The sequence below is a fragment of the Phalaenopsis equestris genome, unplaced genomic scaffold (genome assembly GCF_001263595.1).
Source record: "Phalaenopsis equestris unplaced genomic scaffold, ASM126359v1 Scaffold000028, whole genome shotgun sequence".
Lineage (NCBI taxonomy): Eukaryota > Viridiplantae > Streptophyta > Magnoliopsida > Asparagales > Orchidaceae > Phalaenopsis > Phalaenopsis equestris.
This window is the reverse complement of record NW_018164470.1, coordinates 32,012-56,488: the sequence shown is the minus strand read 5'-3', so window position 1 is coordinate 56,488 and position 24,477 is coordinate 32,012. Positions and strand designations below refer to the sequence as shown.

Genomic DNA, 24,477 nt, shown 5'->3' with positions numbered 1-24,477 from the left:
TTCAGCAAATTCACAAAGTAGGTTGTAGGCTATGTTTTTACTCAGGCTCAATCAGATCACACTCTATTCTTTCGACATTCCTCCGATAGTCAGGGGGCTATCCTTATTATCTATGTTGACGATATTGTTCTTGCAGGTAACGATCTCCTAGCATTGGAGCCTTTTAAAGACATTCTTGCTAAGTCCTCTGAAATGAAGGGCATGGGATCTCTCTAGTACTTTTTAGGCATGGAAGTGGCTCGATCATCTCAAAGTATTTACTTATCTCAGTGCAAATATTTGATTGATCTCTTGACAGAGAGCAAGCTTCTCATATGCAAACCACTGGTTGTCCCTACGGATCCCAATAAAAAAATTTTCTAACATTTCAAATATTGTGCCTATCAACAAGACTCACTACGAGCGCCTTGTGGAAAAACTCATCTACCTCGCCCATACTCGCCCCGACATATGACACGCAATTGGTGAAGTGAGTCAATTCATGCAAGAGCCCTATGAGCACCATCTCCAATTTGACCACTGGATTCTCCGTTATTTAAAAGGTAGACCAAGCTCGGGTTTGTTTTTATCTCGTCACACCTCTCGGTCTATTGTTATTTACATAAATACTGATTAGGTCGAGTTTGTTCATGATCGTCGCTCCACCTCGGGGTATTGCTCATTGTATGAGGAAATCTTGTAACATGGAAAAGCAAAAACTGTAGTTGCTCGAAATAGTGTTGAAGCTAAATACCAATCCATGTCCTGGTTACGCATCATGCTTCGTGAACTTCACATGTCAACTGCAGTTCCACTGCAACTATTCTGTGATAATAAGGCCGTTTTTAGTGTTGCTCACAATCCAATCCAGCATGATTGTACCATACCAAACATGTGTGCTCACAATCCAATCCAGCATGATTGTACCAAACATGTGGAGATTGACAGACACTTTATTAAGGAAAAGATTGAGTCCGATGAAGTTTGTGTTCTTTTTGTGCCCTCTAGTGATCACTCACCAAGAATCCTCATCCTTTTTTCGATGACTTCAAATCCAAGTTGAACATGACTAACATCAATGCTTCAAATTGAGGGGGAGCATTAGATTTATAACGACAATCAAATCCGTAGCCATTATTACTTCTTATTTTTTTCCTATCAGCCTTAATTCCCCTCATTATGCATTTCCTATTTGCTTTATTTTATTTTATTTCTTTCATATTTATTTTATTCTATTTTATTTCTTTTCTTATTACTTCTTATTTTTTTCCTATTAGCCTTAATTCCCCTCATTATGTATTTCCTATTTGCTTTATTTTATTTTATTCTTTCCTATTTATTTTATTTCTTTCCTTTGTTGTGTCTATTGTAATTGGGTTTAAAAACCACTTCTTCTATCAATAAGATATGTTGCTCTAGTCACAAATGCAACAATAACAAATCTAACTACTCAAATTCAAGCCATGATCACTATGATACAAAACCTATCACATATCCTACATCTTGTTGAACATAGAAACTTTAAGAAAATATTAGATAGAAAACATGATGAATGAGAATTCGCCTAAGAGAGGTTATTTTAAAAACCCTCACTGAATTGAAAATCATTAAAACATGAATATTTTAATTAACCTCCAAATAATATTATTTTAAAAGTTTCAAACTATAATTGTGTTCATAATCACAATAGGTTTCTAGATTGGTTCAGTCAAATAAATATTTTTTTTTATTTCTATTACATAAATGACAATAAGAAAATCAAATTTGCAAATATGAAATTAATAAGACATAAAAATATATTGAAATAATATTTTAGCAAAAGAAGAGAAATTGAGTGGGACATTCTATCACATAGAAGGAGATAAAAGAAATGCAAGAGTCCAAATACCGCCTTAAAATCTATTAATAAAGACTACATGAGCAATTGATAGCATATAAGTAGTTAACTACATGATCACATCTGAACATCTTATGGTTAGGATAGATTTTCCTAATCAAGATTAGCAATCAACCAATAAGTTTATATGTGATCTAAGAAGTGATGTTAAGAATAAATTTAAGCTACAAGATCCTGAGATACAGGAGGATGACTTTTCTTATGTTTTACTCTTTCAAAAATATATGAAATCAGTATATACATAACATATGTATATTAGATATTCATATATAATACCAAAAAATCTACCATTAGACCTAACTCTTCATCATATAATGTTAAATTCCATAAAGCTACCATAAAAGCCACATCAAAAAATATACAAGATATTTCTTGTTTTTACGTGTTATAAGAAAGGACACATGCAAAAATAATGTTAAGAAAATTATACTCTTGAATGAGGCAGAAGATGAAAATTAAGATAATCAGATTTGGGAGATCCATGATGGCAATCACTATCTGATGAAGGCATACAACGTCCTATGAAAGAATAAGTAAATATTATGACATATATGACAATGGCTATAAATGAAAATTAGAGAAAACTTTTTCACTATGTATATCATGTGTAAAAAAAATGTAAATTGAACATTAATAGAGTTCAGCTATAAAAAATAAATTTATCTATACACATAAAAAAACAAACCTGAAACCACAACCCCATCCTAAATTATTCCATGTAAGTTGAGTAAATCACATCTCTTCATCTATCACATCAAGATGTCTGGCACCCATTAAGATTGATAGTTATGAGTATCACATTTATCGTGATTGTCTAAACATGGATGAAACACACATTATGTTAGGCAGACCCTAACTTCATGATCTGAATGTAATACATTATAATCAAGAGAGCATAGGTGTTAAAAAAAAAGACAATACCATTTAAAATCATTCCTAATAAAGCTAGTAAAGAAACAAGCACCTTCCATTCCATATAATCAAATTTTAAGATATAACCTAAGCCAGTCAAAAGAAAATTGTTAATCTTCAACTAATAGTGATGCCAACCATCCAGTACTAATAAGAGCATAGCTAACTTTATCTATAGCCACTATCATATATTTCATAATACTTATTTTGTCTTTTACAAAATGATCAATATATTCATCACGCTTTTCCTCAATCTCAAACTCTTTTTCTTCATCTTCTATTTTATTCAAGAACAAATTTTATTTACTTCACATTTATTTTGCATATGCATCTTTTTATGACACGTAAAGCAAACAATATCTCTTTCATTCTTTCGAGTGAATGCAGCTGTAGTCACATGACTTCAGGCATTAGATAATGAATGATCGAGTTTAATAATAGAACCATGGGTATAATACGTGGATACAAAATAATATAAATGTTTGGCCTATAAATTTAAATGTAAAAGCTAATTTTCTATTTCTTTTAAGAATAAAAATAACAAAAAGTATCATCACCAACTATCTGAGGATCCTAGAGCTCTACTTCATTCTTAATACCACTTAAAAGAACAATTATAAATTTAGTGGCTAAGTATAATTACTTATATGGGTAATAGCTCCTAGCTATAAGATCGTCAAATGTGTACAACAATAACAAAAGATATGCACCCTTACCTTAAAATCGTTAATTACTCGAGTAACTTTTTCAAATGGATTTTAAAGCAATATTTAAAGTTAAGCATATGATTTATCTCCATCAAATTTAAAGATTTTTGCTGAAGTTTTCTTTCAATAGTTTTTTGTATATCCTATCAATTTAACTTTTGTAAAGGTGATTTTTTTTCTATCTAGTTCTAATTAAAAAGCTCATCCATTTGAGTAAGCCAGGCTAAAAATTATTAGAATTATAAATATCATCATAGATTGAACTTCCATCTTAACCTCTTTTGAATGGTCACTAAAATATTCATAATTCCTTATTTCTCTATTGATGATCATTTCTAAAATTATCTATAAAATCATATTCTAAATAGTTATGCTAAGCAAAATGTGGAGCATGTGGCAAGTCATGCATCTTAGTGGCCATAGCTTACATTCAAATAGTTAAAACTCATAACCATTTTTTATAACTTATTAAATATTTCCTCATCATCTAAAGCAATCTCATCTACCCTCTAGGGTGCATATTTTATGCTATAAAAATGCAATGACAATGATATTTAATAAAAATACGTGTTCCACTCTTATGATTATGAATATGATATTTATAAAAAGACTTTGAAAACTTACAAATCTTTGGCCTTCCAGTTAAATATAGAAAGCAATCTAGAAAAATTAACACTAAGTGCAACAACTAGAGAATTACATAAACACTAAACTATGTAATTTCAAGTTTTAATCACACACTAGGTCCAAAAAACTTAAAATTACAGAAAAATCTCCCTCATAGCATAAAATCACAAAAGTAATCTATAATTATTGATTTATTCACAAAGTAGATGTCAGGCTAAAGGACTAGCCTTCTTAGAATTTAAATTAAATCACTTACAAATAAATTTTCCAAACGTCAAATTTAATAAAGTTGAATAGTGTTATCTCTTTTAACTTCGGGCTCTGGCATCAAAAAAAGGTATGGCCTACAACTAGCACATTAATGAAGGCTAAAATATCTTGAAGCCCTTCTTAAAAAGGTTAAGAATAATATGAGCTTCAGCGAGATTAGAGATAAAGAGAAATTAAAAAAAATATCACAAATTAAGAGTTGGCCAAGCATTATTTGTAATTTTGAATTTGTGTATGATAATGATATTGAACCTTTGGACTTGGAAATACTTGAAATAGCTAATTGTGGACTCCAAATATTTCGACGCCCCGGACTCGTGTTGTTAAGAGCTCTAGGAGGCAGATTAAATTGTAGATAAAAAACTACTCAGAGATTTCACCTTCATTTGGTGATGATTTTTTTATCTAGTTTTCCACAGGCACAACCTTCTACATTAATTAACCCCCCTGATAACAAAAGAGCGCTTTCAATTAAGGCTAGTCATTTAGCATTTAGTATTCAATATATAGTAACGACAGACGTAGAGTTATAAATTATAAAATTTTATCACATTAGCTCATAATGATGACGAACCCGATCAAGATCCCATGATTTTATAGTTGGGGGTCATGATCTCTATCAGCTTAGAAGATATAGTCGACCTAATTTGACTAAAAGATACTTATCAGCAATCATGAGCTGCGTCGTCCAAGCGAACCATGTAAATATGGGGTGGATGTTTGTCCACGAAAACATATTTTAGTAGACCTTGGCTAACATAATACTTTATGCCAATCAAATGTACCATAAGGGTTCACAACTCAAAAAGTAGAAAATCGTTGGAAAACATATGGACTGCGACCGTGACCGTGGTGATATTTGATGGAAACCACCTAGTAAGAGGGTTGGAGTCGTAACTACTACTTTTTGTGAAGCCCATTAACCTAACCACTCGAACAGAAGACTTGAGTCATGTCCTTATTAACATGAGATTATTTTGATAATGAATAAAATAATACACTCGATGTGACATTCACACTTTGTGAGCTAAACCTAATAAAAAATTTGTTACTCTCGACAAATTATTATAGATGGTGGATGGAGTTTGTTTTAAGTTTTGAGTTTTAAGCTATTGATTTTAAGTTGAATGTTTTGGTTGGTTACATTGAAAGCTTGATTGAAGAAACTTTTGACCTCTCTGTTTGAAATATCCTATCAATTCAACCATCATCGAAGAATTTGTACATTTGAAACACTTATAATTATAATCCATCTGAGTTTTGTCAGGTTAAGATCTTTAAAATATTAGTCTTGTTGACTCCTATGCTTATGAGAAAGAAAATAGACTAAGTGATTTGGACATACAAAATTTATATTTGTTATTTAAACTTCATTAAAAATACTAGATTGTCGACTCCGGTACTTAAGAGAAGGAAGATCAAACTAGCGACGTTGGACTTACAACCCCGATATATAGACAAAGTGGCCCGATTGAGAGCATTTGTAATTTAATTATCTTGATTTGATTTTTTAAAATATGATGATAGTTCTTTAAATCATAGATTTTTCAAAAGAACATTACACGCTTATCAGAGTGAATGAATGTTTAACCTTAACCCACGCAGCATTCTCGAACCCTTGAAATTTAAACAATACTAAATTTGGTTGAGCACATACGAGTATGATTTTGTATACTTAACTTACAATAATTTTGTAGCCTTTAAGCAACTTACATGATGTTTTAAAATATGAATTTGAGAAGAAGTTTGTTTCCAAAAATAAATGTAGAAATATGAAATTATGCATAGCTAACTATTTATATAAATGTTCTAAACGATTCATAACTTGAGAATAACCAAATTATTACTCTAAATCTTAAAGAGTATTGGCTTAAAGTTCAAAATATCGCATTTGCCTTAGGAAATAATCATTAAGTTTGTATTCCTTGAAATCAATTTATAACTTGAAATGTTTGCAAGAATATGATGATTTTGGATTTACATAATTTCTAAAATGAATCGTCTTCTGTTCGTTAGTAAGTGTATTGTGAATACGGTGGTGAAATTGACGTAATAGATCTTTATTTACCATTTAAAAATGACATTCATGTCTTAAGCTTAGCCTCAATTTATGATAATTCAAATATAAGTAAAGCTTAGCCCACAAATTATATTAACTCGTTTTCTTAAAAAGTCCACATGTGAGTTATTTTTGAAGCCTAAGAGAATATATTTAAATTATTTTTCAAATTCAAAAGCCCAAATTTAAATCATTTTTAGGCCCTAAGAGCCTAAATTTGAAAGCCCAATTGAAGTCGTAAGAGCCTAAACTTAAATGCCTAAATTTAAATTATTTTTAGGCCCTAAGAACCTAAATTTAAATCATTTTCAATTTTAAAGGCCCAAATTTAAATATTTTTTTGCAATTTTAAAATGTTTGAAGTTGAGTCACTTTTTAAGTAGTTCAAGATTTTAGTTATTTGCAAATCCAAATCACCCGAAATTTTAGCATTCTTCCAGCATATACGCCAGTTATGGAGCATCGGAGAATTACCAACCTGCCCAACTGCCCTAAGAAACTCACTAAGACATTGTGGCGGGAAGTCAAAATATTCTTCTTAACTCACTGATCTTAAGAGACGTATTGGGTCTTCAATATACTTGCAAAAGGTCAAATCATAACATGCATTTCTCTGAATAGGTATTGAAGTTTCTCTACACTATATTTAATTCCCTACACAGAAACTTGAGTTTCGCAAGACGAGAACTTATACATTTTCCCACTTTTTATAATTTTTTTTCTAAACGAATACTAAATTTCCCCTTAGATATTTAATTCCCTAAACATATAATCAAATTTGTTCAAACAGTATTTTCAAAAAAATTTCTCTTCCCTTTTTATATCCTTGCATGTGAAGAGGTGACGACGGTGATGATTGACGATGAAACAACAAAATAAAAATATAAACAAAAAATTTCTAATTTTTTAAAATAAATAATATATTTTTTGAAAAAAAAAAGGAAAAAGGCGCAAGTGCGGGTTTGGATCAAGGCAAATGAAGAAAAGTTGAGCAGGCTAGATTGGTAAATGGAGTTGTCTGCTTGGGGACTTGAGTTCGAATAGGGAACAATGAGAAGGTTTCCGTTAGGGCTAATTGGAAGGAGGAAAAGTCTCCGTATCTTGGTTTGCACAAACAGTGAAGGATTTTTGTAATAAGAGGGAAAGAGGCAAATGTGCTACTGTGTGAGCAAGCTTCTTTGTGGTGAGAGACCAACGAAGAGTGAAGAGGAGCAGCAGCTTGGGTTAGGGCAGAGGAGAAGCACGATGGTAGAGGAAGAAGATACGGGAGAAGAGCGGCGCGGTCAGGTTCATGTGACGAAACAGGTGAAAGGGATTGAAAGTTTTGGAGGTTTTGTACACTGCAATCCCTTCTTTGGTTTCTGGGAGGAGACGAGCAAGAGACTTCGGTGAGTTGGGTTTGCATAGGAAAAGGCGTGAAAGGGGTTTGGCATGGGCTATGTTCCAGCAAGGAGCGAATGAGGAGGAATAAGAATTTTGGAGGTCTTTGTACGATGCAAGTCCATCACAGGTTGTGATGCAAAAGCAGAGAAAATACGATTGTGCGTTTCTACGTGAGGAACTGAGAAGCAAAGCGGAGCCTTTACTGTTAGAAGGAGACAATGGAGAATAATGAAAGATGCTACACAAAAGGTATAGTGGAGTAATTCGTCTGTGAAGGGTTTCAATGTGTTGAATTCAAATCTATCCGGTAGACCGTGCTCAAGAAATAGAGCGTGCGAGGGAGAGAAAGAGAGAGAGATAGAGAGAGAAGAAAAGAAAGACCTGTCCGCGAATCGAGGTGTCCCCGAGCTCTTGGGCCCATTTTAGTCCATTGAAAACTGGAGTTACAAGTGGGAGGCCCACACACACAAAAAAGAGTCCCTTTTACATCATGAAATTTATAGAAAATATGAGAGGTAAAAGTTATATATTACATATTCAACTGTGCCTTAAAGAAAAGCAAAAAACAATTTAGTCCCTTTTACTCTAACCGTTGGACAACCTCGAGATTCATGATGGAATTAATCGGTCAGTTGAGAGAATTGGTCGGCCGACTGACGTGAGTTGGCAGGAGGAGAGAGCGGTAGATTGAAGTGAGGTGGCCGAAGAAGAAAACTTAGCCGACTGACTGACGCGAGGCAGCCGATTGAAGTATTTTTGCCTCTGGAGATGACTTGTTTTGGCCTGGTGATGTCTTAGCGCCATTTTCTGTCTATGCATATTAAGCTCCCCAATTTTCTTGCTCATTGATAGCAACGACAACAGTAAGGACAAGGAATTTTATATAATTAAACCATAACCTATTAATGATACTCCCTACTAGGCGTTCTTCGCGTTCCATTTTTATCATCATCTGATGGGGACTTCATTCTGAAGTTTTTATGCCGGGGAAGTCATCGGGTTCTTGTGGTTGGTTAGAGCAAAGGTTGATCATCGAGGGAAGGGTCGGACTTCAAAGGGAGAGTCGGCTGTTGGAAAAAAGTTAGTCGTCGAAAGAAGAGTCTTAGAATTGTCAGCCCAAGAAGGGAATCTTGGAGTTTGGAGATGCTCGCCCTGGAGAGGAGTCTTGTAGATGCTCGTCCCGGAGGGGAGTCTTAAAGTTGCTCGCCCCAGAGGGGAGACATAGATTTTTGCACCCTTCGTAAAGTTTGTCGCTAGTGGGTGTTAACTTTATAATTTGAGGGCAAGACGATCGTTTGCGCACCCCTCCTAGAGTTTGTCACTGTCGGGTGCCGATACGTCCCATAAGTCTCAGTCGATCGTTAGACACCTCTCGCGGAGCTTGTCGCTGTCAGATGTTAACTTTATAATTTGGGCGCAGGATAATCGTTTGTGCACCCCTCGTGAAGCATGTCGTTGTCGAGTGCTTATACGTCCCATAGGCTTCTGACGATCGTTAGCCATCCCTCACGGAGCTTGTCGTTGTCAGGTGTTAACTTTATAGTTTAGACGCATGACGATCATTTGTGCATCTCTCGCGGAACTTGTCATTGTCGGGTGCTGATATGTCCCATAGATTTTTATTACTAATCGAATGATCTTGGAGTTGTTGTCGACGTCTTTTATGTCTTCAACCGATCAGATGTTCCTAGCGTCGTTGTCGGTTTTACCACTTCGGTTCAAGTTCCCCAAGTGTCGAGCAGTCACCTATAACAAATGGTCGGCAGAAGCCCCTATACACTGTTGGAGAAAGGGAACAGATGCAGCTTCGATTTGTGATGATTTCTCACAAATAAATGAGAGGATTAAACATAAATCCTTCTAATAAGTGTAAAGGAAAAGATATGAGTATGTCCTCTAGCACATCAGAAAAGACAACTGCAAAATTGTTAAAGTAAAAAAAAAAATGAAGTTCCCCAGCTACGACTAATTGATAGGCGATATGCATGAGTTTCTCGAGCTCGCCCAGTGTTGACCTTAAGGACCGTAGGGCGAATTTTTTGCACATATGCTTCTTCAAAATGGCGTAGAATAAACAAAAATAATATTAAATTTATATGCAAAGAATAATTAGTGCATCACTTTAGATCACTAGATATAAAAAAATTTCACTTGGAATCTCTAATAGTATATTCATTTACACATTTTACTGAATATAAGTTTATATGTTTATATATTTGAAATAAGAAATGAGAATTGAGTACAACCTTCTTTCTTTTAATTTTATTTGTATTCTTATTTTTGAGACGACCAACAAGTGGATGGTCGGTTGGAGTAGGGACGCCAGGTCAGTGAAGAGTTGTGACTCACAAAATAAAAATAGAGGTTAGATAAACGTCACAAAGAGTGAATGATATATAAGAATTGGCGGTATGTATGAAAATATAAGAATGTATGTATATAAATCTTCCTTATTTTGATATGGATGGGGGATCTCCGCCCCGGGGGAGTGAGGTCAACCGGTAAGTTTGGCCTAATGAAGAGGACCCGCTAGGACCTTTGCGCGACAGAGGGGATGGCAAAAAGTGCAAGTGGTGCTTGTCCCGTTGAATATTGCATTTGATGGTAGGTAGGAGCAGGTAGGCTGCCTTCTTGTGAGAGGCGGCTGGACGGCCAGTGAGGCAGCCGATCGGCAGGTCGACTAGAAAATAAACCGGCTGGCAAAGATGAAAATGGTGGAATAACAACCGATTGGCAGTGATTAGGTGTTGTACAACAATAATTTTCATCTAAATTGATGCAACCACACCCGCATCATGATCCTCCTTCTAGCCATTGAGTTTAGAATTCTCATATGAATCATCAACCGTAGCCTTGGCATTACCTTCCTCTCCTAGATTACCAGCAAAAAGCATTTTCTATTGTGACGAGTGATGGGCACTACAGTTCGTGCGGTGAGCGATGTTCTATCTTTTCTCACACCCCTTCATCGGTGAAGAAACTTATTGAAGGGCATAACCCACCTACATACCCACTTGAAATTGAGAGGAATTGTTTCTTTTAGAAGCGGATCAAGTACCTAAAGGTGGTACGTCAGAATTCATAGGGTTGTCTTCAACCTCCATAGCATCAGCACCAGCCAGTCCTTCGATATTCGCGGAGATCCCTTTTCCACTCTGAGAAGAGCCATCCTGCTAGTTGGGAGGCATTCCCGCCGTGCCCTCATTCTTGATCAATACACCATCTTTCTTCTTGGGTCGAGAGGTCTAGAGGGAGCCACCGACATCAGGGAACTCGATCTCCATTGATTCCTCACAACCTACACCTTGAGACCCACCCACAACCTATTTTGTGAGAAGAACCTTACTCCCTTGTTACCCCAACAACGATCTCCAAAGCCCGGGCAAAACTCTGGTATTGAAGTAGATGACCTCTAGAATAAGCTGACCAGACAACCGAATAAGGTAGCAGAAACAAAGCGCGGCGTTCCTTCCGGTCAACAAAGAGGTCCAAACTTCGATGTGTTCTTATGCAACGCGGCACTAGAGGAGTTCCACAACTGCGATAATAATACCACTTCGTCGGCGCCCCGGCGGAGCGTTGACGATCATTTCTATAGTTGTTAAATATCTGATATCGTCCTCCTTGGGAATGAGCTAGCATTTCTCACTGCCACTCTCCATTTGTTGCAGTCCACCTAAAGAAATTAGATCGGGGCAGCTTTCAAATCTCAAAGTTCTCGGTGCTTCGGGTCTTGTTTATATTTCAAAGTTTTCCATCCAATATTTCGTATCTTCATTTTCCTAGGCTCAGGAGGCAACTCCTTGTCATTCCCATTGAAATCGGTTGGGTGAAAGCATGCAGGGGAGATTCCGTTCGCAATCGGCGGAAACTTGATGCACGATAGAATGGAAAATTGTACAAATGTACGGGGGAATTGTTGATGTGCAAATTCCCCTTGTGTTTTTTGTTAGGAGTACCTCTACGGAGGGTTTCTTCTTGGTGCTAGCTCGTCTTCTTATTGATGACATGATCCACGCTCACCGCATTTTAAAGGATTTTTAATCCAAATCTGTCCAGTAGACTATGCCCAAGGAATAGAGTGTGGGAGGCAAAGAAAGAGAGTGAGAGAAAGAGAATAAGAGGAAGACCTGCCCCCTTGGGGCAAATCGGGATGTCCCCGGGCTTGTGGGTCATTTTATTCCATTGGAAAATTGAGTTACAAGTGGGAGGAGCCCCCAAAAAAAAGAGGTCCCTTCTACATTGTGAAAATTTCCTATTGATAGAACTTATAATAAGTAAAAAATATATAAAAATTGCATATTCAGCCTTGTCTTAAAGAGAAAAAGCAAAAGGCATTTTAGTTCTTTTACTCTGATTGTTGGATAGCCTTGAGATCCGTGATAAAATTAATAAGTCACTTGAGAGAAATGGTCTGCCGACTAACAAGAGGTGGCTGGAGGAGAGAATTGGTCGGCCGATTGATGTGAGGTGGCTGGAGAATTTAGCCGACCAATTGATGCGAGTACCTCCAACGAGAATTTGTTTTGGTCTGGTGAGGTCTTAGCGTCATTTTTTGTCTATACACAGTGCAAGGCGGGGAAGAAGAGTGAATTTTTGTGAGTGATTTTCGTTCGAACAAGGGAGTGGGAAGAATGAGGTGAAAGACTGGTAAAATTTCTAAAATGAAGGGGAGTTTCCGTGTTGTTTGTTTCGAAGTGAGGGTCTGAATAGGGAAAGGCCTTCATGCGAGCTTGTAATTAAGAATGAGGGGGAAAAATTATCGGGATCTTCAGTCGGGAATAGCAAGTAAATTTAGATATATTATTTTCTTCTGTTTGATTTTTTTCTGTTTTTTAATTCTTTTTTAACAGTCACAACAAATAAAAATGGTTAGAAGTGATATGAAAGTTGCATGTTTTCTTAGAATTAATTAATTTTAAGACATTAAAAATAAGATAGTTAAAGAGAATATTTTCTCTGCAAAAACACAAGAATTAAATTTAGTTAGGGGAATGTCTAGGATTAGGGAACAAAACAAAAAATACAGGTAGATTATCAAGAATTATTTCTAATATAGGCATTAAAACTTTTCATATAATTTCTAGTGTGGTTTAAGTGGATCAAATGGCTTCTAGATCAAGACTAGATCATGACGAAGAGGACACTTGGTTAACAGTCCATATTAGATTTTCACTTGAGTTTTATGGAAGATTTAATGGGAAAACAATTTGATTTGATAGAAAAGAATTTAAAGATGAGATCAACAAGAAACAAAAAAGATTTAGCAAAACATAGTATTAATCATTCACCAAAATAATTAGGATTAAAGAGGAACGCCCAACCTTCTTCTTTGGATAAGATTATCCAACCCTTTTAGAAGAGGCAGACCACCAAGCCACGCTTTTTGTTTTAAATTGATTCCAAATGAATTATCATAGCAACAAATTTTGCATCTAATTTTTCAGCCATTTTTAATAGATTGTACAACACTTGGTTCAAGTCACAAAGGGCTGAAAAGAGAAGCGGGCCCCAACCACATAAAAACTAAGCAACTATCCCTCCTTTTGCATTGATTGGCCAAAAAAAAATAGAAAAAGGTTATCTGCATTTATTTTATGCAAATAAATTTTTTGCTAACAATTTTAATTATGTTTCCCTCAATTTTTAAAAATAAGAATATCAAATTTTCGCATTTTGAAGTTCACATTTGCAAAATTTGACACATCACATAAAAATTATACACATATAGTCTTTATGATCAATCATAAAATATATAACATAAAATAAATCATATTTAGGTATTTCATTTTGCTCTTATTTATTGGCCTTTAACTAATTATAACATTCTTCATATTTTGAGCTCTAGTAACCGATCTCTTATTTTTCTCCATTGACTTCATGTGCCACAATCAGTATTCAGACATACCAAAGGTATAATGGATAATAGCTAAGTGAAAGCTTAGAATGCCTTCTAAAAAAATTCTTCAAAACATGACTTGCATTATTGAAGATACAAGTTCAATAGAAAGATACTGCGAGCATCGAGGAATAATGACTTGGTAAAGCAATTACATAAGATCCTCCGCCCACAGGTCTCACAACCAATCACAAGCCCAAGTCCTCAAATACCCAAACCAAATGGACAATGGGGCATAGCATCAAAGTAATACAAACCACTAGAAAGTCCACAAAGCCAACTCCATGGTCAATGTTGATACTGCGGTATAACCAAAAAATAATGGAGAACACAAACTATTGCTGAATTTAAATATGAAATTACAATAAAACAAGTGGAACTTTGAAATTGCAACAAAAACAACACACTTCACTAGACTTGGGTGGATCTCAGGAGGAGGTGGTGTTGGCTAGGGATTTGGAAGGTAGCAGTGTGACGGAAAGAGGCGGTTGACAAGCTGGAAACAGCAAGGTGGCTATTTTATAGGGTCCAGACACCAATAGCAGGAACAACAACGGTAGGGATGGTTCTGGGTGATAGCAGCAAGGAGAAAGACGTAGGATGGATGGTAAGTTGGGTCGGTATTGGAGGGTGGTGGGCTGCAGAAAAATATCAGCTTGGTAAGCATAAACAGTGTAAGGACGGATTTGGATCATGGCAGCCAAGCTGGAGCAGCGAGGTGAAGGAAGTCGGTGTGGGAAAGGGATGGGAAAGAGTACTGTAAAGATAAATACCACCTCGGGAACGAGATGCAACAGGAACACCACCCGGTTAAATATAGCCCTAGAAAAGAAAATGGAGACGTTGATGGCTATCCCGAAACAAAAAACAGCAAAAACTAAACCCTAACATTACAAAAGCAAATATATAGTTCTAGGATAACTAGGAGTGAGCCCACTCCCATTGAGCGGAATTCCAAGGCCCTGGAGGGCAGGCCAGCCCCTAAGAAGCCTGGACCAAACTGGTTCAAGTGCGCTCCTGTCGGTTCGAGATTCTATATGCAGGTGCTAGCATAAAATGCTTTATGTATCCAAACTTAATAAAAAACACTAGGGTGTGACATCTACCAAAATAACCCTTAGATATTCATCAATGTAAGGTCCAACACAAATGGGCCCAAACAAAAGCCCTCCTTCATGGTTGTATTAATAGTTATTTTTTGCAAAGAACTTTCCCTGCTAAAAGTCCCCCGTTAGAGTCATTTTTTTCACAAACCCCAAACCTATGGACAATTTAAGAAAGCTTGTTAATACAACAACGACAAGCCTTTGTTCCACTAAATGGGGTCGGCTACATGAATCCTTTTCTTCATCGTGTCCTATTGAGTGCATATTTTCATTTAATTAAAGCTTGTTAATCAAATATTAAAAACTGGCCAAGAGGATTTCACTACAGAAGTACAGTTTTGTCCCCTAAAAGCTCAGAGACTTCTAGAATGAATATGTTTAGCCACCTCGTTGGTCAATTAAGCTAGAGGAATACATGGAAGACCTCCAATCTAAGTTGGCAATAGATAGAATGTAGTCTCAATAAGCTCCAATCAATAAGTTGAACGATATTCCCTAGTCAAACATACCTATGTGAAAGGTCATAATGCAAAAGAGACACTAGCAGTTTAATCTAAAACATATATTCATTCACTCAATAAGTCAACTCGGCAAGTTTTGATTCCCTTCAACACACCATATAAATTTGTTACGCTCTTAAACCAGAATTCACACATCAAGTGGCTAAACAAGCTAAAGGTGATCATAAAAATTGAACATGCTCCGGTAATTGGATATATTCATATATAGACTCACTAGTTTAACAAATGTTAGGGTCAAGTCAAGTATATTTTGGCCCTCAATTGGCTATACAAGCTACAGCTGATCATAAAGATTGAACATGCTCCAGTAATTAATATGTTCATATATAGAAACATCAGTTCAAAAAATGATAGGGTCATGTCAAGTATATACTAAGAATCTCACATATACAGTTGATCATGCGGCTTTGAGAAGACCACAATAGAATGCAGACATATATACATATCACCCCAATATGATAAGGGATTACATCAACCATTCAAAAAAAATATTACTTGTGTCTAATTAACAGGGATAACTTCAACCAATGTAAAATCTATTATTTATTACAGAATTACCTAAGGGTTAAACTGATAATATATGTTCAATAATTAATTTTTCATATCAATTCAACAAGATCCAATGGCTAATATGACATATATGTACAACTATTCAACAAGTTCGAAGAATGAAACATCACATGGCCAACAATGAGGAAAATGAAAACAATATATTCCACAGCAAAAAGGGATCAAACAATAATGCAAATCCAGTAGGCTGCCTAGCCCCATTCTCACATACTAACCCTAAAAAAAACATCGGAGAACCAAAATCCATGAAAAATATAAATTTCACAAGGAGAATGGAGGAACTAGAGCGCACGAAGGAAACCTTATCATCGCAGGGACGGCAAAGGGCAGCCTCATCAGCTGCACAGAAGAGAACAGCTGCAGCACTCTCGCAGACATCGCAGATTATCCGCATCTTCCCGACCCACTCATCTCCCACTCACCACATATCTTTCCACTTTCCTCCTCCTCCTCCTCCTCCTCCAAACAGCCAACGCCGTCACAGCCAATTGCACGACAAAATCAGCAAGAATCGCCGACGAGGTGGCGCGGCGTTTCGAAATTGCTCGCCTCCCGACGAGGTGGCGCGGCGTTTCGAAATTGCTCGCCTCGGAGTAGAATGGGAGAGGGAAGTGGGAAATGGAGACGGAGTAGGAGCTCGTTGGCGAGGAAAAGCTGCGGGGTTGCGTGGCGTGAAGTCACAGCGGACGCCAGGAGAGGTTAGGCCTCCAGCATCTAAGTGGGGCCGCCCTAGTTTGCGGCTGAAGTTCAACCGCGCATTCTGTGGTGGGTCGTTTCTGTGGCTTGCATTGGTTATGCTATAAAATTTTAGGACAATTACATACTAATATTTAAAATATTTTTATTTATGAATTTAGTTATATATATTTTTTTGTCTATTTTTAACATTCTCATTTAAATAACAAAATTCACAATAAAATTTAATCTTATATTTTTTTAATAGTTTTCTAAGACATTGCTTGTATATGTTTATAGACGACACACTTACAGTGTTGTTTACAGTCAAGTAACCAAATTCTTAGGCTTGTGAGTATGAAGTCATTCGATATCAATATTTTTTTTATCAAGCCATGCTCATGATTCAAATTGCTTGACTTTCAATCGATTCGCTCCAGATTAATACCTTTAATGCTTTGAGCAAATCAATTTTTATAGTTTTTGTCATCGTTAATTATTGGGCTATCGTTTTTAGATCATATACAGTATTCTATTCCTACCCATTTAGGGAACACACTTAAAAATTTAATTATTAAATTACTAAGTAATGGGGAAAAAACATTTAATATGTTTAAAATTATGCTTAAATAAAAATTAAATTAAAATTGATTTAAGTCATATTTAAATAAAAATTAAATTGAAGCAAAAGTTAAACTACTTTCAAAAGAGAATTGTTATGCTTAAATAAAAATTAAATTAAAATTGATTTAGGTCATATTTAAATAAAAATTAAATTGAAGCAAAAAACTACTTTCAAAAGAGAATTAAAGAAAGAATAAATTTAAAATACATTTAAACTAAATCAAGTATAAATTTATTTTAAATAATATTTGAACTAAATCCAAGCCACCTAGGAAATTTCATAATTTTCTGAATTTAATGAATCATTTAACTAATTTTTTAAATACAAAATAATTAAAATTTCATACAAATTCAAATTGGTTTAAAAATCAATGAAGTTTTAAGTAAGAACAAATTAAGAATTCATAAGACATCTAATTAATCTCAAAACTCATGCAAACTATCTTCAAGATTTAGTCTTAATTAATAGGATTAGCATCAGATATATTTGTAGTCAATAAATAAAAAATCAATAAACTCATAAATTCAAAAAAAAATATACATTATAAATTAAGATTAAAATTATATTAAGACTCAAATAGATTTTAAAAAAATATTTAAACTACTTTAGTTAGAACTTTATGCTTGATCCTCACCCTTTGGTAAGGCAATCATCCTATTAAGATTAGATGTTAAGAATGAAGGGACCTGACCAAAAGGGTCTCACTAGTCCTAATACTCTTTAATACCCTCAAAATCGAACATAAAAAATAAATCTCTAAAATTGAAATAAAACTGTAAAAACACATTACTCGAATTGAAATCACTCGTTAGTAAAGCTTGAACTTTAAAGGACTTGTATAGACTCACCACACTAATTTCACGCACTAAACATCATTGTTAGGCCACTAACCCTAAACTTAATTTAGGACAATTCTAGTTGATTGTTGTTTGTCATGTATTATTTTCGTATTGATTACTATGATGGTTTTTTATTAGATTGGATATCAAATCAATTGATTGTGAGTTATGTTGGATATTAGGGTGACTAGTATGAACTTTATTATATAAAATTTTGATGTCATGATCATAATGTACGATATATGTCGTATTGCATGACGTATTATATAATGAAATAAATTAATCTGATCCATTTATACTAATTAATTAGCTTGAAATTATAAGAAATTACATCAAAAGGCGTTCATTATAATATATAATATATTTCTCAATTTAATTTAATTTAATTTATATTTTATATCAAATAAATATTAATATGAATTTTTAAACTAATTAAACTTCACAATCGAGATTATAAAGTGTACTTATCCAACAATTCAAATTTCAATTTAAAATTAATATTATTTGGAAAATGATTTAAGATGGAGGCTATAGATTTATGCTAGGTTGTGATTATATATGCGATTATTAGCTTATGTTTTTGAACACTCATAAACCTTGAGTGACAGAATTCTAAAGAGGAAAAACTAATTCTCAAGTAATATTTCAATTACACATCTTATGTACTTAAGTTTGAATACATCACTTTTGAGATATTTTGATGTTAGTCTAATGACAAAGGTCATGGATATTACTAAGTATTTTTTGTAAAAATGTTGATTATATAATAGTCTAGATTTTTACTGTGTAAAATCAACCCTTGAAATGACCATTCATCAGCAATCAATTTATGGTATGAATAATATAATTCTCATTTTGAGTCGAGGTGATATTAATTTTTTATTACAAATAAAAGAGAGAGAATTCTCCAGCTTATATTAGCAATAAAGTGATTACAATAAATGTTTAAAGGAGGACTCCAAAAGTGGATGTAGGTTTATTTTGTGGTCAAACTACTATGGATTAGTTTGCACTATTTTTGCTTACCATATTATTTACTTATTTTAAATATTTACTTATAATCTCTTTTTGATATTGTGTATAATATAAGATATTAATTGTTTGTGATGATTAACAGGTGAATATTCTGAAAAATGATAAAAGATACATTTTCTATGAATATCATATTATTACATGCATTAATAAAGACACAAGAAAAAGAATCTTCAACTTGGTGTATGAAATTATTTTGGATGATAAAAATAATTTAATTTTCTTAAATTTAATATAGCATAATAAATAGATAAAAAAAAAATCTTTCAACTAACTAAATAAATTCTATAACAAATCCAATCCACTCACAGTTTGTTATGTAGTACATTCAAATAGTTGGTTGAACAAATATGTTTATGTTTGTCACATAAAAGCTTCATTTTGTTGGATTAAGATATGTTGCCTCTTCAGGCTAGATAAAAGAGTTTATATGTTTCATTTAAAGTTCAAGTTGAGACATTCTAGTTTAAGGAGCTTAAGTAAAATCATTAAAGTATATAATGGTTAAAAACTCCAAGGTGAACAACAAATATTTCATCCAAGTCTATTAAATTCTAAAGGTTTGGCTTCATTAGAGTTAACGTGATTAGACTAGGTAAGCAGGTTTGGACTACTAGACACAGGGATTTAAGAATTAGTTTCATTCAGAGTATGAATAATAATGTAGGCTTTATTAGCCAATTAAATAACTACAGAAGTTTGACCTAGAATATAAAGGTACCTACTTGATCGAGATGAATGAGTAGAGTTAGGGATTTAAACTAAAATATACTGCTAAAGCCACCTAAGCATAACTTAAGTTTGCCTAATATTACTTAGAAGACAATAAAAGGTGTAAGCAATAAGATAATCATAGAGAGCTTAAAGAGGGCATAGTTAAATGCATTAAGCTTAAGATTAACCAAAAAAAAACCTAATAATGACTAAAAGGTTCTAAAGCTCCTAGGGTAGGGAAACTTTACACAAACCTAAGAATAATCTAAACAAAGAGCACATAAGTTACACTAAATTTAAATTTGATTTGGATTTTAAAAACTATTATAAAATTAGAAAATTAGGGTTCTAATGATTTGTGATTAGATTTTTTTATTATTTCAAATCATTTTTCATAATACTTCATATATCTTCTAAAATAATATAATTTTGCATAACTTTATTATTTATAACTTAGATATTAAAAAATCTTAGGTGTCCATGTTGATCACATTTTTGGTGAAGTATATTCTCTTTTCCTACTCTCTTAGTGACTATGATATAGCCTTAAGATTTTTAAAGGCTACCGTAAAGGACCAGTAAATGGTTGAGACTCAAATTAGAAAATCAAATCAAATCTTTACTCCCTTTAATTTGAAATATACTTGATTTTAATACTTAACATTTGGTTTTATTCTCAATTGAATTTAATCAAGCTATTAATATAGATGGTTGAGTTTCCGATAAAATCTGAGATATGACTTTAGGTGACTCATTCAGCTTAAAAACTTTAGTTCATGATTTTGTACCTTTTGACTCTTGGCTCATCCATGGAATATGTTGGCTAAAGCTACTATTTTATGCATAATTATTAGCCTCATTTTTTATGAGGTCTAATTCTCCCCCTTAGACTTTTCTGTTGACTATCCTAGAAGACTAGTAATGGAACCCACCCACTAAAAAATTCTAAACACTTCTTGACTCTTATTGTGAAGTCCCACATGGGCGGTTACAAGCCCTCATTTATCACTTGAGATGGCTAAGACCAACATGTGAAAACTCATTAATGAGTTCTTATATGATCAATGGACCTTAGAGCAACCCTAGGTGGCTTGGTCTTGAATAGACACACTTGGATTCACCACAAGTTCTCACACACACGCAAAACCTTCAACCATCAATTCATTCAAATTAACCCATCTCCTCTTGGAGTCCATGGCTATTCTTTGAACACTTTTGGAGATTCATGTGGGTGGTCCTAAGCCACTAACTCTTGGTTAGGATGACTACATGTGGAGGCTTCAAGATGGGTTCTTACAAGGACCATATGGCTTTAAGGAGGATTTTTATATCTTGCATGATGACATCATCCAATCAACCCCAAATTCACCTTAAAATCAAAATTTGCCCAAAATACCCCTAAATTCTAAAAAATACCCAAAATTACCAAAGCCCATAATTCCACCCAAAAATCCACCAAAACTAATCCTAACTACCCAAACTCATCCAATTTAGCCAATTCACCCAAAATTCACAAAAATGACCAAAATACCCTTTAACTCCCCAAAATACCAAAATAACCTATTTTCTTAAAAAAATCCCAAATTCCCCCCAATTATCATTAAAACCATTCCAAACCCACCAACCACCAAATTCAAGCCCATCTTCCACTAAAATTGCCAAAATTACCCAAAAATCTCCAAAATTTTCAAAATACCAAAATTATTCAAAATTCTCCAAATTTGAGCCCATGTACCCAATGCAATTTCATTAGCTCTAAGTCCCAAATTCCATCATGGCAAATTTAAAATTCAATGAAGCCCATCATGATTAATTTTCTAAACCCTCAACATCAAATAAAAGCCCAAATTCAACCCCTCTTAACTCATCCTAAAATCTCGCCTACCCAAGCCCAACTTTTAGCCTTCATCAAAATTAAATAAAGCCCACAGGACATGAAATCCTCTCCTTATCCATTAAATTGAAATCAAACCATAATCTCCAAATTTCATAATTTGATAAACCAAATTTGGCCTCATGACACCACCTCACAAAGTGCCCCATTTTCCACCTTCCTTCTCCATGAAAATTACCAAGCCATGTGTACGCTTCCAAGCCATGGTCAAGCCACATGCAAGCCTTATTAGCCTAATACATGTCATCCTGCCCGAAATGGCAAAAGGAGGACTTACTTTCAAACCTCCAAGGGAATGTTTCACCTCATCCATAACTTATGGTCAAACCCTAGCCTCTTGGATGGGACTTCATGGTCTGAACCCAAATACTCAAAAATCACACCAACCACCATGGGGAGGTGAACCAAGCTCTTGCCATGGGTCAAACCCAATTCAAACCCAAAAGTGGCCTAAACCCCGTTCTACATCAATCCACCCATTGACAATTGGCACAACCTAATTCACTTCACATTTTCCCACACCTGAACTCTCTAAGTCATCTAGTGATCACGGAAAATAAGTTCTATAAAATTTATAAAAGTTTGGTTCCACTATGCAACAACGCTAAAAACTTGATGCAATATTTATGATTAAGAAATTTAAGCAATTATTGTTGGGATTCTTCGCAAGTATATGTATCATTATCAAGTAATAAAGGACTTTTTATTTAAGCCTCGAATATCGATCCCACGGGGAATGTTTAAATTTGAAATGATAAATTTACTAGAAAATTCACAAAAAAGTAAAACAAAATTACTGTCACTAATTTTGAATGCTAAGATATTATTAAAACTAAATTATTTAATTATTAACAAAACTGAAATGTAAAGTTTAAACAGTAACTACTAAACTACTAAACTATGTTTATGTGATGAAGATTTCTTATGTGAAAAAGCAACTTTCTCACTACAATGAGATTTTGGTAAAATGAGATGAGATAAATGATTTTAATATGTATTGTGTCAAATAGGAGCAGCTTTAATTCTCCACCCATGATAGAGTGCATAGAACATCATTGGTTAATCTCAAGTTTAGTCCCTAAATCCGTGGCTAAGCTAGGAGGATACCGACTCCCACTCAAGAGCTCTCACTTCCCTTCACCTGAAGACTAACTCTCGCTTTAGTTTTTAAACACTAAGACCGAATTAGAGATTTAATATATATTTCCCTATTTATTTGTACTTAATTCCATGAACGAAATACTCCTTCATGGAATCAAATGTGATCCTCACTCTGTTGTAGAACTCATACTCCATTTCCTGAATCATATGTTTCACAACACATTTTAACAATTCAATTGACCAGATTAAAAAAAAAAAGTTTGAAGTTGAAAATTATCACAATTTATTTTATACTTTGAATATTGGCACATTCATATTATCTCTTCATTTCACCATATCTCAGAGTAAGGAGAAAGATAAAGGAAACTACCCAGACTTCATGAGAAAGATACAACAAAATACAAATTTTATATATAAAAGAAAGTTCATACAACACCAATAAATAAACAAACACTTATCTGAAACTCTTTCTCAAAGTAAATTCCTTGTAGCTCTCCTAAGAAATGTAGGAAGAAGAAATCTCTCACTTTTCTTCTTCTTAACAACATCAGAGAAGAATTCACATTTAATCTCACAACGAAAACTCTAAACATCGCACCACAAAAACTCTAAACTCTTAAAGAAAAATCACTAATAGACTCATGAATGGTGGTGGAATGAAGATGAAAAAAGTGTATGGAGGCGAGGTGTGGCGAAAAAGAGCAAGGAGGAATGAGGAGGAGCCGTTTTTCTGATCAATTTCGGCCCCAATTAGAGCCTAGAGTCGATTCTCTATTAGGTGCTTCCAAAAACTCTTCAAAAAGTGTCCAAATTCGTCAAATCTTTTAGAAACAGTGCCAGGGTCTGAACCGACATTGGCACTGTCGGCGCCCATTCTGGCGCCAGTGGTCCATAATTTCATTCACTGCTCTCTGTCAAACGACACGTTGGTGCTGCTTCTAGCGTCGTTGGCACTGCTTCTAGCGCTGTCAACGCTGAGTAAAATCCACCATCTGTTCTGTAAGTCTGCGCCGTCGGTGCTGCTCCTAGCCCCGTCGTCACTGAGTATTTCTTCAAAAACGTCATTTATGACTCCAAATTCCATCTTTTTTCCTTTCTTTTTGCTTCAAGTCTTAAAAATCAACAACTTGCAAGAAAACATAAAAATATCTTCCATTAAAGTGCAATATCACAAAAAATGCGTATAAAATATAGGTCTAAAAATACATATATTTTTGGTGTATCAAAATCCCATATAAAAATATGACTTATGGTAAAGAATTTAACTTTAAGATTTCTATATTTTAGTCTACTAAACTTAATAGCATAACTTAAGAAAAATTCAAAGCAAATCCAGTTTATACTAAAGATATTCAGCAATCAAGTCCAAGATTTCTGATTCTCTATTCTTTTTAAGAAAAATTGCAAATTGTCATATTAAAGTCACTTAAAATATCCATATGAAAAAGAACTTCATAAAACTTTACTATTAAATAAGTTAATACTCCAATATAAGTTTAAAAAATGTAGCTAAGCCTTCTTCTTTAAGTTGATTCGAGTGAAGCTAATTTTTAATTAGACATCTCCTCAAGCTTCTCCCCATATTATCTTTTTCTTTTCTTTTCTTTTTAGGATCCTTTTCAATCCTTTTTCTTTTTTTCTCTCTCTTATATATATATATATATATA

General features: G+C 34.2%; 1 protein-coding gene across 4 annotated transcripts in view; it reads right to left on the bottom strand.

The window, feature by feature from the left end:
* LOC110018631 (B-box zinc finger protein 19-like) overlaps positions 1–16,442 on the bottom strand; it is a 34,612-nt gene extending 18,170 nt beyond the window's left edge. The window contains exons 1-2 of one of the 4 annotated variants that reach the window (XM_020715996.1): positions 16,232–16,312; positions 2,562–2,639 (exon numbers count right to left, since the gene is read on the bottom strand). In XM_020715996.1, the coding sequence (XP_020571655.1) occupies positions 2,562–2,579 (18 nt within the window). In that variant the 5' untranslated portion in view covers positions 2,580–2,639; positions 16,232–16,312. Of the gene's footprint in view, positions 1–2,561; positions 2,640–16,231 lie in introns of all 4 variants that reach the window. The other 3 variants (XM_020715995.1, XM_020715993.1, XM_020715992.1) reach the window with 3 other exon arrangements.
* Positions 16,443–24,477: the final 8,035 nt, after the last annotated feature.